Source organism: Lepisosteus platostomus, chromosome 23 (genome assembly GCF_059453375.1).
Source record: "Lepisosteus platostomus isolate fLepPlt1 chromosome 23, fLepPlt1.hap1, whole genome shotgun sequence".
Classification (NCBI taxonomy): Eukaryota; Metazoa; Chordata; class Actinopteri; order Semionotiformes; family Lepisosteidae; genus Lepisosteus; species Lepisosteus platostomus.
In genome coordinates this window covers 9,363,398-9,379,294 of record NC_142633.1, presented here as the reverse complement: position 1 = coordinate 9,379,294, position 15,897 = coordinate 9,363,398, and the positions used below count along the sequence as shown (strand labels likewise).

The window sequence follows — 15,897 nt, the reverse complement described above, 5'->3', positions numbered from 1 at the left end:
GACGAAGAGTATAGCGGAAGAACACAACTACTGTATGTAAAATAAACATCAAAACCAGTATCACAGCCACAGACCTCCACCATTGGGACTATTTCTTTTTTCTTGAATGTTTAAAACTAGATGTGTGAACAGTCAACAGAGGAAGTAAGTCTAGTGTGCCTTTCTTTACTGGAAGTATTCTTTGATTGGAAACCTCTGAAGACTGCGTAGCTCTGGCTACATTCAATTGGCTCACAAGGGGAATTCTGTGTATTTTTAAAGCCCAGACAGCAATGATTCATCAAAGCAAAAGGCAGAAATAAGAAGCAATAATTTTTGCACACACAGAATTAGTTGGATAGCGATAAGAGTACACCATCAGCAATGAATACCGACGGTGCGTGTTTTTAACAAAAAGGAAATTTTCTTAAATGAACTTTTGCTGCCGTTTAGTCGTAAGCTGTGCCAATTAAGAAGTGAAAGGATTGACGACAATCATCTATTATTAGTCCTGATTTAGGGGCAGTTTCCATTTGCAGCTGGAGTGAAGACAGCCAGCAGAATTCCAGCAGGAGTAAGTTATAGAAAGAAATTTAATCTACATCTGACAAGAGCGCATATTCTAAAAATAAACTGCTTTAGCAGCACTGGTTGTCACACCATCAACCTTCACTGTGTACTGTGTTCAAGAAGCAGAACTGGGAAATGAATATTTCACAGCACATTACATGCTCCTTTAATATCTTCTGCAGCCATTAACACGGAAACAATTTCTCCCCCTTCAGTAAAACAACTGAACTCTTTTCATTCTGAACAAAACACTACACCTAGCAGAAGATCAAAAGCCACCTAAGGATCACTTTCCATAAGACAAAAAGGGGTTGGTTTTCTCCAGATTCTCCAATTTGCAATGCACACACTGCCCTCACAATGCTCAAAGGCTTGTTGGTGCACATTATGCTTTCAATGTTTATCAGATTTTGCGGTTGCCCAGCAATTTCATGCCTGTTTTGGTTAGAACAAAGCATTGGCTGTTAAAATTAGCACATTAAAGGCCCTTAGATTAGCCCTAGCAGAAGATACCAATATAACAGACGTCCTATACATTTCAGTTGCTACTATTTTTATGTTGCTAAAGTCATTTTTTACCATAATGACATCCTGCAGAAAGATTGTGCATCTGCCCTGCACCTGCACTTTATAAAGCAAAGCAAATATAACTAAGAAGATAAAATAAGTCAACAGGTAAGGTACAGTACTACATATAGTACATCATCTTGCAGTTTGGTTACAAAACAATGCACTAATTGGTCTGTTTAGCCTTGTGGTCCTTTTGTCATATTTCACATCAGATGCCTGAATATATGATCATTCCACAGTGCAATTGATTCCTTGCGCTTGCTTATGAGGCCAGCTGTGAATGGGTGGGATCCAGATTGACCACAGACCCACAGACTGACATTCACTTTCTAAAGTGGGACAAGGCAATATACGGCCATAGCCGTGCAAACGCAAGAGATGACAGCAGGAAAACACACCGGAGAACACAGGGGACAGCTGGGCTTCACTCAGTGATTTGACGAAGGCAATTACTACTCTCAGCATTGATTAGGTGCTTTTCTACATTGACCACATCACTCAGAACAGCACATGTACTGTATTGTGATATGTGCACTCTCTGGAGAAAAACAAATGAGGTGCAAATACATACATGGGAGCGTGTACAGCGTTCAGAACTGAGTGAGCAGACTCCATTAAAATTACCAGTGCCGACTAGATTTCATCAACTAGAAATTATGCATTCTGGCATGTACTCTCTTCCATGGAAATGAGGTAGTCATGATCCCATTCAGATGAGCACCACTGTTGCAAACATCCACAGTTTTCAAAATACAACTTATGAAATAGGCCAACAAATGTTATAAGCCCCCTTTATAAGCACCCAATTTTATACGAACCCAAGATTAGGGAATCTGAATATTTTCATGCATGCTGATCGAAAGATAATTTAAGACAGAAGTTTTAAGTTTTGTCAGCAAAGGCTGTGACCAGTGGTCTCTTTTTAGTGTCTAACCTGGAGGATTCTCTTCAGGGACTCGAGGTAGCTACATTCACTCTGGACAATGGATCCCAGGATGTGACGTCGAACAATCTGTGGAAGAACAAGAAAATGAGCTGGTAGATTCTCGCAAGCACAGGTAAGATCTGTTTTATTCTGTATTTGCTACTGGTAAATTGTGAGATTTGTTTTCCTAAATATACAGAAAGTGTTCTTTTCCTAATATTTTGTTCAGACAATTTTTCCTTCTGCTGTGTTTTTCTTCAAATATTGTACCATATATATAAATATTGAACTCGAGAATGTATTTATTTTACGTTAAACACCCAAAACCAGATATAGTGTTATGGTCGATGCTAATGGTTTCCAGTCTTAGTCCTGGGTAAGCTGGACTACCGGTTTTTGCTCCACAAGAGTTCTTAATAGAATATTTGAGGCCTTTTTAGGATTGACTTTCAGCTCCTAAAAGCTGAATGACATCAGTAATTGGTATGAACCTTGTGCTGCTTCGTGTACTATCCTATTCCAATGTGCTGGCTAAAATATAACCAACAGTAAAAACACTGACTCACTTTGGAAGTTATGTTGTACAGTGTCACTCCCACCCATGTTGCCCGAGACCATCAACCGTTCACCAAATAGAAGCTATTTAGTCAGAACTAAGGGAGTAAACTCTTAATTACCAAACTAAGCATGACATTCTGCGCACTAAGGTGGAAATAATGTACTTTAAGTAGGATATTTTTGAAACCGAGGAGTAAGGGCTGAAATAAGTCAAAACCAGCAAGCAGATCAATTATGGGCACCAATTAGCACTGGCAATTAATGGACCAGCTGGGGAAAAAAACAGCAGACACACAGCAATTAGAAGACTAATATACTCTAGGAAATATGTACAGTGTGCTACTGAATAAGTGTGGGTACATTAGAATGACACTCAGTACTCAAGGGGAGCAGGGAGGGCAGTTGAGAAACAGACCTGCTGGTTACTCAGGCCCTCTGGCATGGGGGCCAGCTCGGGGGGAGGGTGTTTGCTCTCTGAGAATATGACATCAAGGTATCCCACTTCATCTTCCAAGTCATCTAAAGGAAAAGCAGAGGCATAAAGTGGTAGCCAACGACAACAGCTGCAGTATGGCTTGCTCATTAAAACAGTACAGTTCATAATTCACAACAATACTACAGTTATGTTATAAGGACACATAAGGTGATGATGCATACACTGGAAAGGAGTTTGGTGGACTACTGAGTAATTAAGTAATTATACTCTAGTATTTGGAGCTTTTATGTTAAAATATGAAAATATAACATTCTGTCTTCGATATTAACCATTCATATAAATGGAAATGTATTCAGAACTGATTAATGGTCACCCGTATTTGAAAGACTTTCCACATGCATGTTAAACACTAATCTTTTGGCAAGGGTTTCCCATCAAAATGTTATAATCAGACACCCATCTATCCCCAGACAAATTAGACTGGCTTCCTCTACTGTAATTAGTCTGTGTCTTTCGTGTACGTGATGGTTATAGTTTCAGGGAAATAAGCATGAAATATGAAAGTTTTATGGCATCAAAACTACAGTATCTTGTTCAGGTTTCTCCCTATGTCTAACCTCACAGATCCATCACAGTTGTTATATTAGAACTCCAACTAATGTCAAATACCATCCACGCAGATGACCACAGAATGGCGAAAAAGTACATGCGGTGTAATAAATAACTGTGAACAGCAACATCACACATTCTGAAATTCCCCTAACACAAAACATACGTTAAGCAAAAGAAAAGCCCCAAGACTCCTACAGTCCAAATTTGCTTCCATACCTGGACAATCCTTCCTGTGAAGAAAGGACACCTTGCGCATGACAGCTATTTTGGTCTTTTCCAGTCCATCTTTTGTCCCATTTTTGGCCGCTTTCATGAACTGCTGCACCTGTTTCAGAAAGGAGAGGAGGGAGAGAAGGAAGGGAGAGCGTATGTTTCTCCTCCATTATCAGTAACAGAAATCAGCTGTGGTCTTCAACTGTGTTCTCATCACAGCCAGGAATCCAATAGAAAAACAAAAGGCACAACAGCCTTTCCAGAAGGGTTTTTTTGGCAAAAATCAATGTGCTAAGATTAGAAAATAATCACGTTTTGAGCAAAGCAGAGTCCATATCCGCACAGCACAGGTCTGTGCACAATAGCATGTGGCCTTTACGCTGCGTCTGATCGATCTCTGCTAGGTGTTCCAATAGCCCTGTATGGAGCACCTTCTTCAGCCAGCAGTAAAAAAAAAAATAGAAAAAGAAATTAACTTTAAAATCTGCCTCTTCAAGAATACGGCACTTTAATCCGAGCCCTTTGGCCATCTTGTGTATTTTTTTCCGTGTCGCTGTTTTTTTTCCTGATAAACAGCAAGCGACACCCTAAAAGGAGTCACCTTTCACACACTGTACCACAGTGTGTCCATCTCACATATTGAGGGTGAAGGTTTTGGAACCAGCAACAGTGGTTTTTTAAGTGACTGACAGAAGAAACACGTGCGTACAAGAACCCACAGGGCATTTTACATCCCATGTTTTAAACATTCCCCTATGTGTGCTGCTCGCACTCACTCACACAGCCTTCTTTAGCAGCTTTGACTGCAAGTTTGTAATCTTGTTTCTCTGAAGAGACCAGAGTATCAGAACTAAAAGTCACCGAGCATCCACATTTCCATGCATTATTAGGGCATTTCGACTGCATGGTAACCTGCTTGTTCATGAGCTGAGTCAGTTCCACAGTGCTACAGTATGTTACACTGCTACTCTCAAATTGCCCCCTTGGGGATAAATGAAGTATTTTGAGTTAAGTAACATTTTGCCCTCACTGTCCCGACATTTTACGCAGTACAACATTTAGCTAGAGCAGTGACCTCCAGTCCTGGTCTTGGTAACCCACACACCTGATGGGCTTCATTCCCCCCAATTTCATTAGATAACTGAAGCCTTACTTCATCTACGAACCTGCATCACTGGAATATTTATTTTTGTTTTCTAGGCACATGTTCGGGATTTTATTTTACTTACAAAATAAAACGGTTAAAGCACCAACATGTTTAAGAGCTGAGAACAAACAGTTCAAACTAATCTCGTGGTTGTTACGTCAATGAAGGGTTTAACTTGTCACTGAGGGTTCAGCTGGAACAAACACCAACAGGTGAGTGGGTCACCAGGGCCAGGACTGGGAACCACTAAACTAGAGACTCGTACCATGGTCCTGGAGAGCTACTGTACCTTCTGGTTTCTATCTCTATATTGAAACAATTCTTGATATAATGTCATCCTGCCAACCTGATCTAAAACCAAAGGCTGAGATCAAGAATTAAACATGAAGGAACTGGGCTCTCCCGGATTAAAATGGGCACTGTTGTTTTACAGACACTAAGGAAAAACTGAGGAAGAAGTAAGCAAAAATGTTTTTTATCAATTATGAACCAATTAAGACCTATTAAAGCAAGTAATTTGACTTCTTCATCAAATAACTCGTTCACTGAAGTAATGAAGAGTCATAGTTTGAAATTTAATCCGGACTATCTTTGCTGTAGATTATTAAACCAAAAAATAAATTCTCAGGATTAGTTTTCAGAAAAAAATGCCATATTTCTCCTTTCAATCTGATGTCTGCATTAGAAGATAAAATAAATTTGAACACAGGGAGAAGAGGATTTTCCTGATCATCCCCATGCTGGTTGATATTATCTCCTTCATTCAGAAAAAATCAGAGCCTGTCTTTAGAAACTTCCACGTGACTCAGTACGCATCACCTAACGTGACAATGTGCTGCAATATCCTCAAAGAGAGTATTCATACGCAGCCAAAAATCTCTTTGTGTGGCTCCATCTGCGTATCTTTCTCCCAGCTCCATACCCTCAGGAGCAAAAACTCCTGGATTCCGGGTCCGCCAGCCTCTAATCGTTGATTTAAAAGCCACACGGCTTTGAATTTCATCTAAAAGAAGCACAAGCTTGAGATTTCACAGTAAGAGCCTGATAACGCGTTTGACGGAGCTGATTAGATCCGCTGGGTGTGGAGATGGGAGAGACTGGTCTAGACCCCCAGCCCCCGTGAGGTACCTTCGTGTCATAGCTCTGTTTGATCTGGGTGACATCGCGGCCCCCCAGCCTCACGGCCAGCAGCTCCCGCTTGGTCCGAGCGCAACGCTCCTTCAGGCGACGCACATCCGGGGAGAGCTATGGGCATCGCCATGGCACCCCACAGGCGGGTGAGGTGGGGGGGGGCAGGGAGGTGGAAGAGGGGGAGATCAAAGAGAGAGAGAGAGAGGGAGGGAGGGAGATGGAGAGAAAGAGGAAAGAATCAAGGCGGGGCAAGCAAAGCCGCAGGATTCACGGGCGACCCAGAGAGAGAGAGAGAGAGAGAGAGAGAGAGAGAGAGAGAGAGAGCTCACGTGGTGCATGCAGGGAAAATGAAACAGCGAACACCGAGGAGAGCGCCTGAACTTCAGCGTCTTTGAAGCAGCTTGATGGGACTGATGTCCTCGTAAGGGGGCTGTCTGTACGCCGGGAAAACATTCTCTTATTTAAAGGGCAGTTTAATTCAAGTTATGCCTGTGCTGCTAGGAATACACAATGTGTTTTCACACATCCTACAAACTGATTTCAAAAACCCGTTTTACAGGATACCTTTAAACCTGTTTTAAGGGAACGCCGTGTTCTGCAGCCCTTAACTTGATTAAGTGCTCTAATCCAGACTGCAAACTCTCATTGCAGTCTGAATTTCCATCCATTTTGGATCTGTACCCACCTTAAAACTGGAGTTGCACCCTGCCTCTTACACTGTCCTTGTTATAGCACTTTGTGAACATGGAAAAGGACACAGCTTTAACCCAATATTTCAAAATTCTTATTTTAAAATATACGCTCCTGTCTTTACACTGTTCTAACAGAACTTTTGGTTGTACTGGTGAAGCAGAGGTAAATTCTGCACTGAAAAGCAACGTTTCAGCTTTGGAATTTCTTAAGAAGTGTATGTGTCTTCAGGTACAGTATGTTTGACACACCTGAAAATGGCTTCACCTTTAAACCACAGTGTTTTTCCTTCTTTTCCTCTTATTTTTAATAAAGAATTGATCTGATCATTTTTTAGTTTCCTTTTTTTAACAACCAACACAAGCTTCAAAGAATCGACGGAAGCGAGGCAGCAGTAAAACACTTCTTCTGAACGAGCAAAAGCAAAAGCAAAATCCCAGAAGTAGAAGAAAAAAAAAAGAGAAGTTCTAATATGCAGTCAAGGAAACCAAATCTCACTAAATAGAATACTAAAACTATCCTGGCACCCAAACAAGAACCCCCAGCTTTACCTTTAAATTCCTACAGAATTTGACTCAAGCAGTCTGATCAGCATCACTACAGTGCTTTGCGTTCCTCGTATCTGTCTGCTTGGGTACTACGACCCCAGCTGCCTCACTCACAGAATGGAAGAAAGTTACACCCCTGTTCTTCAGAAAGAAATCTCTATCGCGTTTTTGAAATCCCACTGCAGTTCAAAGCCAACAGATAGCCCTGTACCTGGCTCAGACTGAGTGCAGGTGCTGTTGAATAAGAGGAATACCTTGGTGGACTGAGTGCCGGCTCACAGGAAGTTCAGGTTTCCAGGAGGAAGGGTCACAGACACACAGACAAGCCCACGCTTGGACAAGGACATGAAGAAGGGAAACTCTTTGAAGCAAGAGGAACTGAGAGGAGCTACACTAGCTCCAAGACACCCTTTCCCTGCCTGACTGCATCTCAGCCCCAAGCCCCACAATCCTGTTGCCACCCCCTGTCCTGTACTTACCCACACCTGTAAGGAAAGAAAACCCCCAGAGAGTCACATCGCTGCAAAATCGTCAGCAGTAAAGAACAAACTTGCTTGAGCCAAGGGTTTGCAGTAGCCTGTGTCAGCTGTCATGCTGAAGATAAAGATCTGTTTCGGGGCATATTTTTAAAAGTAAAAAAGGAAGGATTACGACACTGCAACTGAGACATTATTAAATCTCAAGTTATGAGCCACAAATACAAAAACAGTCTTAGTTTTGTCACACTTAATCTTGCTGAGCTGCTGACTCATCTCTTGCTGTTTGGGTTCAACTGAAAGCGTTTTAAATATTACCACATTCTCGAGAGAAAAAAAGAAAATCGCTATATTAGGCTTGAGAATATTTTTGAGTGCTATGACATTTTTGTTTTAAAAGCATTTGCTGATCTTTGAAGAGCTGAGTCACACAACTCAACTTTAAAAAGGGTAACTGTGAGAAAGCCTTCTCTGCGATTTCCTGCTGTTCACTTTCTCCACCCAAAATGAAGTAGCATGTATGTAAACTATGAAACTACAAATTAGGCGAATTAGTGCAAAGCAACACAAAAATCTTCCTTTTTAAAGCAGTTCTACAGCTTTTAGGGAGTAGCGGTTAAAAATGCATGCTGGTATGAGGTACAGTGTGTTGATGATCATTCTATTATCAAGCAACCCGTCACAGCCCTGGAATATGAGGAGACATCGCCACCTTGTGGAATATATGCAAACAACTCTGATGTTCGGTTCAAAAAGACGAGTTACACTTCAATGTTTTTCAAATAGTCAAAGTAACTTATTTTAGGCATTTTAGTTTTGGTTAACCGACCATTAAATTTTACACAGCAAATGTCTGGATTTATAACATATACTATACCAGAAACCACAAGTGGAATGTCTCTCCACAGTCCACATCATCTCTGCTGAAGGAGAAATGAAGGAATGAAGGAGGTCATTTCCATTCAGTCATGGGAAAAACCTTCAAAAGAATGAAGGAGGTCCAATGGAGCAGAGATAGATCTCCATCATTCTTTTGAATATTTTCTATTCAGTCATGCTATATCCCAGCATTCCCAGCATTGGGGGAATTCGTTCTGGGAACGTGCGCCCTCGAGCCTCAACACAGCTCAAGCTGGCTCTCAGCTACTTTCGAGGTTGAGCGTTTGTTCTTTTCTACAGGACCGTGAGAGAGAAATGAACAAGCCAAGCGCTCCAGTTCAGTGCTACAAACCGACACAGCCCACACTATTAACACACCTCTTGTGCCAACACCCAGACCCCTGCAGTTCCAGCTCCACACCCTAAGAGACTCACCCACCTCAGCTCACCCAGCTGCCTCTGTGCCTGTCTCATGGTGTAGATTCCAAAGCACAATCCAGCCGCTTTTACAGACCCTGACTATCACTAATGGAGGTACATCTAGGTAACTATAGGTACATTTTGGTTAATTTGGGAAAACTACTTTGGGACTATTCCTAATCAGAGCCCATGAAACTGCCTCTTAATGTTGCAGTACTGCTCACAACTTGTGTGTACCATCTATTTTAATATCACAGATTACATGCATGCACGCACACTACTGCATTTCTATTTTTCTGTGACCACTTTTATATCCATGACCAATTAGCAGGTATTGTTCTCCACACAAAAGCCCTGATGTACACCATGTTGGGCATTTTAGCTCCTTCTTCACACTCAGGCATCCTCATGCCCGAACCATGCAGTGAGCCCACTCCCCCTTCTTCTTCCTCTCTCCCACCCATGTTGCAGCTTCATCTTGGCACAGCACAGCTCACAGCAAGCCCCTCGCCCCAGACAAGCATTTCAGTCAAGCCCCACGCTCAGCCCCCTCTTCTTTTAGTCAGCCACTGTATGATTACGGACTCAATCGCCTAGGTTAAAAATGGATTTGCCACCAATATGATCAAAAAAGGGGTACAGTAAGTGAGACTTTGAGGAGTTGTAGTCCACTCGTTTAAGAATGTCTGGTTAAAAATGTAGACCAAAGTAATACTCGTTGAGTCCAGGCTTGGCACAGCGCAGCTGTCCTGGTTACCTTGCTGCGGGCGGGCAGTTTGCTCTCGCTGTCGGACTGCTCGTCGTAGCTCTCGAACTCACTGGAGCTCCACCCTTCGTGATCCGCCAGGTCTTCCTCCCTGTTCACATCCTCGTAAATCAGGTCATCTGCCGGACATAACCCAGAAAAAAAAAAAACACGTCAGCACCAGGAGGCAGCCCGGGGCCACAACCTGACCATCCCAGGACTACAGCACCTTCCTGCAACAGAAAACCGCCATAAAACAGATGGTGTTGAGGCAGCTGTTGTCCTAAATGGTACTTAAACCTACAGTAGTCTGCAGCCTGTGCTCAATTGTCTTTGGAAGAACTAAAATCTATCAGGGGACACGGTGACACAGTGGTCAGAATTCTGCCCCGCAGTGCAGGTGCCCTGGGTTCAATTCATGGGGTGGGTGGGGTTGCGTGGAGTTTGCATGTCTGTGTTTGTTTCCTCCAGTTACTCTAGTTCCCTCCCACAGTCCAAAGACATGCTAGCCGGTTAATTGGCTTCTGGGCAAATTAGCCCTGGTGTGCATGTTTGTGTCTGGTTGTATTCCCTGCTGTGGACTGGTGTCCCATCCAGGGCGTACCCTGCCTTGTGCCCTTGGCTTGCCGGGACAGGCTCCAGCTCTCCTGCAACCCTGTATTGGATAAAGCGGTTCGAAGATGGATAGATAGTAGGCTATCTACAGTAGCTCAGCATGTGCTTCACACCTCATGTCACATGGCACCATACAACAACAAACATTTCCCTGCAGTAACTATCCTCGATTTTATCAGTGAAATTACTTTGCCCTTTTTACCGCATTATCACAATTAACAAAGAAGTGCATTAACACAGCTATTGGTTTAAAATTGTTCTGTATCAAACTAAATATCAATCATGAAAATAACAACTGCAACTGTTAATGCCAGTTTGATTAGGAGAGGTATAGACACCGAAGATAGCACAGACAAATATTAATCAATGAAAAAGAGCCCAGTTACTGATACTGCTTTAAATAAAAAGCAAAAAAAAACATTCGCACATTTCTTTTACTGTTCTGCAACATTAAAAACTATTTGCCTGCCAGCAGCAGAACGGTAAAGACTTACTGTTTTGTTAAGTTGAAAATTCTGTCATGTCCGTTACAAAGCTTTTATTATTTATACAGGTCATGATGGGCATTGCCACATAACCTTTCTAACAGGCATGTCAGGCAGGTTGATTTAGAGTCAGAACATCAGCAGAGACGTACATCTGACAGGAGATAACCTAAGGCAGACTTCTATGTCTCTAATGAAATTGTAGTGAACTTCAGGAGGAGGAAATTCAAAAGGGAGTAATTTAACTTGACTCCAGCTGTTAATTCAAAGGACACTTTCCTAAAGAGCAACTGTAGTATTGGAAATCACTGTTTTACACATAGAATCATTACTGGATGGAATAAACTGTCAAACCACATACTTCAGTTCTGATGTGTGATCGGCTAGGAAAACAGCAAATCCTCTCATGCGCAGAGTAGCCTGTTGTCGAGATCCTAGTTAAAGCCAGAGTTTCGCCAGTCACCCTGCAGTCTTTCTACAGCTCACCTTGTGTCGGAGCTGGAAGATTTTCACAGGGGACGTCATCGTAAATCACCTCGGGGCTCTCGCGGTCCGGTTCTGCAGCTGGCTGGGCTGAAAGGAGATGCAACAGCTAGCTGTTAGCCCTTCAGTCAGTGGCTCTGCTGCACGGGAGCAGGCAGGTGAGATCGCTGCGCCACTCGTTTGCTGGGCAGCTCAAAGCACAGGGGGGCCCCAGTGCCCATGTCCCCCGTTCAGCCGGGAGCCTCCTGGCTATGGCAATTTGTCTTGTCATTCCTACACAAGCTGGACATGTAGAAAAAAAGACAGCAAACTGTTTTAGAAATTGCATCAGCACACAGGAGTTGTTTAGCAGTGTCTCTGCCTTTCTGAGCCCTCTATGACAAACTGAAGCATGCATTTCTTTTGCACAATATCAGTGATAAGCTGGTTACAGGCACTTAGACTTTCACCATTATATTCAAGGGTTAATTGGTCATGACTGTCTTCATTTCACCTGTGTGCAATATCATCCACAGCTATTTCATATCATATAAAATACTCAGGCTGAGTATCATAATGTGCTCTGAAGAAAAGAGGAATTGAAGTCTTGTTTCATTTCAGTTAAGACCTACTGAAGTACTTTTACAGCATTTTAGGTGGATTTACCTTGGTATGACCTTGAATAATGATTGGAAAGCAATGTAAAAACAAACAACCAGTGTTCCACTATTACAACTCTTTCACACAAAAGTACTACGAACTGGTTAAATTTAGCCACGGAGTTGCCTCTTACTGTATACCCATAAATACAACATTGTAAAAAGGCTTCTACTTACCTCCCACAACTCTCTCTGTGGTTGTTAAATAATCACGAACACAGTTAGTTTTATTGAAGCTTGGAAAAACTGTACAGCAGAAAGTTACCAAATTAAGTAATACAACATATTGTAGGCACACCACACACGACATTGATTTTGGAACAGCTTTGTCTTGTTTTTAGGAGGCATTCACATGCAGTATTTTTTATACTTCATTAAGTAACAAAGCAAGCTTTTGATAACAGCTCAGGTTCTGCAGACTTTTTATGCCTTTTTAAACCTGAGATAAAATGAAGGAATGGGCTTTGATTGGTTTGCAATTTGTGACACAAGAAAAAAAAAAGCTGTATTTCAAAAGGTCCCTAAAGCACAGCTTTAAAGAGTTACTGTAAATTATTTCATGATCAGCACAGAAATGCAAACACCCCTTCATTTAAATTTTCAGTACAATAAAATTATACTTAGTTTGAAAATTTTATGAAAGCTTTAAAAACCTACTTATGAACATTTTAAAATACAGCAGTGAACTGCAGAGTGAACTGCACTTTCAGCTTTATCAGGAAGATTGTGAGTAGAGAATAGAGCATTTTATTCTCTTCTGCCAGTTCTAAGCTTTTCCCAGTAGGTCACACCTTGCAATGGCTCAGCGAAACATTCATGAAATGAATGAATAAAGATCGCAAACCCACTGCTCAAAAAGACTGTAGATCAGGCACTGCTAAAACAAGTAAATGTTATTAGAATAGAAGCATTTGCAATATAGAGAGAGCTGGAAAAGCGCAAAGCTAAAAGCAAACAGCAGGAAATAAAGAGATTATAAGGATAATCTAGCTATTGAAGGATTGGCTAGGTCTAGTGTTCATACAGCTGTTTTACAGAAGCAGATTCTAAGGGTAAAAAGCAAATGTGTGGTTTTCAGAATATAGGTATACTGTATATTGATTATGCCATCTTGGTTTTTGAACAATTGATTTCTAAAATGTCTAATTATGTACTGATCCTAACAACCCAGCCTGGTTGTTGCTGTTTTATTGCGATCTTTATTTCTAGTTATGTTGCTTTCTATAACTAGAAGTACAGATGAAAATTTTAAAAGACAGGAAATGTTACCAACAAGCTTTCCTTTTATGGCTCATTTCTGAAAAGAAAATTTAAAAAGAAGGCATAAATAAGATATTAGTCTGTCAACTTGTATCTATTATTGCTGAAGAGGAACATGCTGACTTCCTTTTGTGTCAGCAAATTTGATTTGATGATTTTGGCCATACAAAGCGTGGATAAATCATATAGCAAGACATTAAATGCTTTCCTGAGTGGGACTCGAAGACATTGCCAAATGCAAAGATGGGTATAAACATAGCCAGGGCAATCCAGTCACAGGCACTGCACAGCACTTTGAAGCACAGCTCTGTAGCACAATATTGTCATGTACAAAATCACCAATGTGTTCAGAACAGGGCATTCCCCTCACCTCAGCTGTATGTTTTTCCATTCCTTCTTCTACTTTACCTATCACATGTAGTGCCCTGTTCCCTCTACCTACACTCCTTAATAGATGGTACAATTGCTTGCTCCTATCTGAATCTGCACTAGTGTTCCTACCTGTGAATTCTGCTGCATAATCACAACCCACTGGCACCTTTACTGATGTGCGCAGCCTAACCTAACCCTGGTAATGTGGTATGAGCAGGCACTCCATCCTTTAAGAAATTTTGAGAACGATAAATGCTTATAAAGCTTCAAAACAACATAACACATTATTATCGTGTTTTTTGTATCAACATATGAAACAAAAGATTTTATGTCCCTCTGTAGTTGGAATTGTTTAAATAACATAACATACGGTACAATGCATCACTGCTTGATCACTTAGTACATGAATAGACACTTAATACTAACATGAACAAACTAATTGAGCTGCATTCCCAAAACTGTATCTGAAAAACCTCTGGAGTATTCAGGCAAAACGATTTATTTAAGGTTAATTTAAGGTTAGACTTTCAGCCAAAAGGCTCATAACAGAAGTCAGACATTACATCCAAAACCCGTCCAACAACTTTTGGGTGGTGAGCTGGGAATAATGCACCATGAAAGAGAATTCCTCTGAATGGAAAATTATGAGGCTGTAATTCTCACAGCTGATTCAGGGCTGTGGGGCTGCTGTGTGGTTCGTGGGGTTTCTGAGACACACTGGTGATGCTGATGGAGAAGCAGGGGTGGCAGAGGGGAGGTGGCCAGGATTGCCTTTGAGCTACAAATGGTGCAGCTACCGCAGACAGCTGGCCTGGGCAGGATGGTACCTTTGTGCAGGAAGGCAGAGAGCTCTGATACCACACTGAACCACTCATCCCGGGCTCTGGCCTTGCCTGGGCAGACAACAGAACGGACAGCGTCAATGCAAGAGCCCTGTCCTCCAAGCTGATTCCCTGGGATCCTTCAAGAAAGTGCTTGATGAGATTCTTGGATCAATGAGAAAAAGGGTCATAGCACCCCCATTAAACAAGCTGATGTGACATCAGCTGCCAATAGAGAACCTCGTCCGAACACTTAGTGATTTTACACATATTGCTTTTTTGTTTTTCATTGGAAATTAAAAATCTTGTTTCTTGTGTATCATTTAAGATCAGTATGTAACGATACTTGATTTTGTAAACGTGAATATGCAAAGCTGCCAGCAGAGAGACACTGACCAGAGCTGGATCTATTGCATTTTAGGGTTTTTGGTGATGTTCTGATGATACAGGGACTCATGGACTTTAGAAAGACAGCAATTGTTTTGCAACAGTTCGCCAATTTCAATATCGCATGACAAGGTACAAAATCTTTCCCTTGCTTTGCAACTAGATTAAAGATTACTGATCTTCATATTTAGATTTTTATTTAGATGAGGAGCAACTAATCTATAAGCTTTATTGAGACTTATTTTCTAGTTAGTAACCAAGTATATGTAAAATATTCCATCCCTCCATACTGTAGTTACAAGTTTATTTCCACTTAAGAGCATTAAAAATCCATGAAATATTACAATGTTTCAATCAAAACCGAGAGCATTCATTTTGTACTTTCATCTAAGATGTATATAATTGATCATGGTTTTTATTCAAATTACTTTCTAGTAGCAGAAAATTGTCAAGAGCTACACAGAAAGACTAGCACCACCCATGAAAGATGAGAATATATCTTTCCCACAGAACACTGAGCAGCAGACGTTTCTACCTTTTATTGTTTTTTTCCCTAAGTATAATGGTCATCCTGTTGTTTGCTCCTTTTCCGATGAGAAAAGCAACTGCTTTGCAGTCTGAGAAAAAAGTTTACAACCATTCAAGATCAACTGAGGGCGGATTTTGTGTCACAATGAGAAGAATAGACTTGGTGAGGCAACACCCCAAGTAGAAACGCATCCTGAATGAATATACATTTCTTTTAGGGTGTGCAAAAGGACACAACACAGTATATAAAACAACAAAGTGTCACAACCCATTTTTACAAAAAAAATGCACTCTCTCTGAAAAGCAGATGAAAAGGCTTTAACCACATGGACAGAATGAGCACATTTCAGCTGTGGGGTTTGTCTACCTGTAAAATTTAGAAATTTTCTTAAATCTATACTACACAAAG

The 15,897-nt window shown here is 41.3% G+C and overlaps 1 protein-coding gene across 8 annotated transcripts in view; it reads right to left on the bottom strand.

Moving 5' to 3' along the window:
- LOC148642010 (rho guanine nucleotide exchange factor 10-like protein) overlaps window positions 1–15,897 on the bottom strand; it is a 140,922-nt gene that overhangs the window by 86,383 nt on the left and 38,642 nt on the right. For 3 of the 8 annotated variants that reach the window (XM_088617399.1, XM_088617400.1, XM_088617401.1), the window contains 6 exons: window positions 11,486–11,572; window positions 9,912–10,039; window positions 6,139–6,255; window positions 3,867–3,975; window positions 3,018–3,121; window positions 2,054–2,131 (listed from right to left, as the gene is read on the bottom strand). In XM_088617399.1, the coding sequence (XP_088473525.1) occupies window positions 2,054–2,131; window positions 3,018–3,121; window positions 3,867–3,975; window positions 6,139–6,255; window positions 9,912–10,039; window positions 11,486–11,572 (623 nt within the window). The other 5 variants (XM_088617402.1, XM_088617403.1, XM_088617404.1 and 2 more) reach the window with 5 other exon arrangements.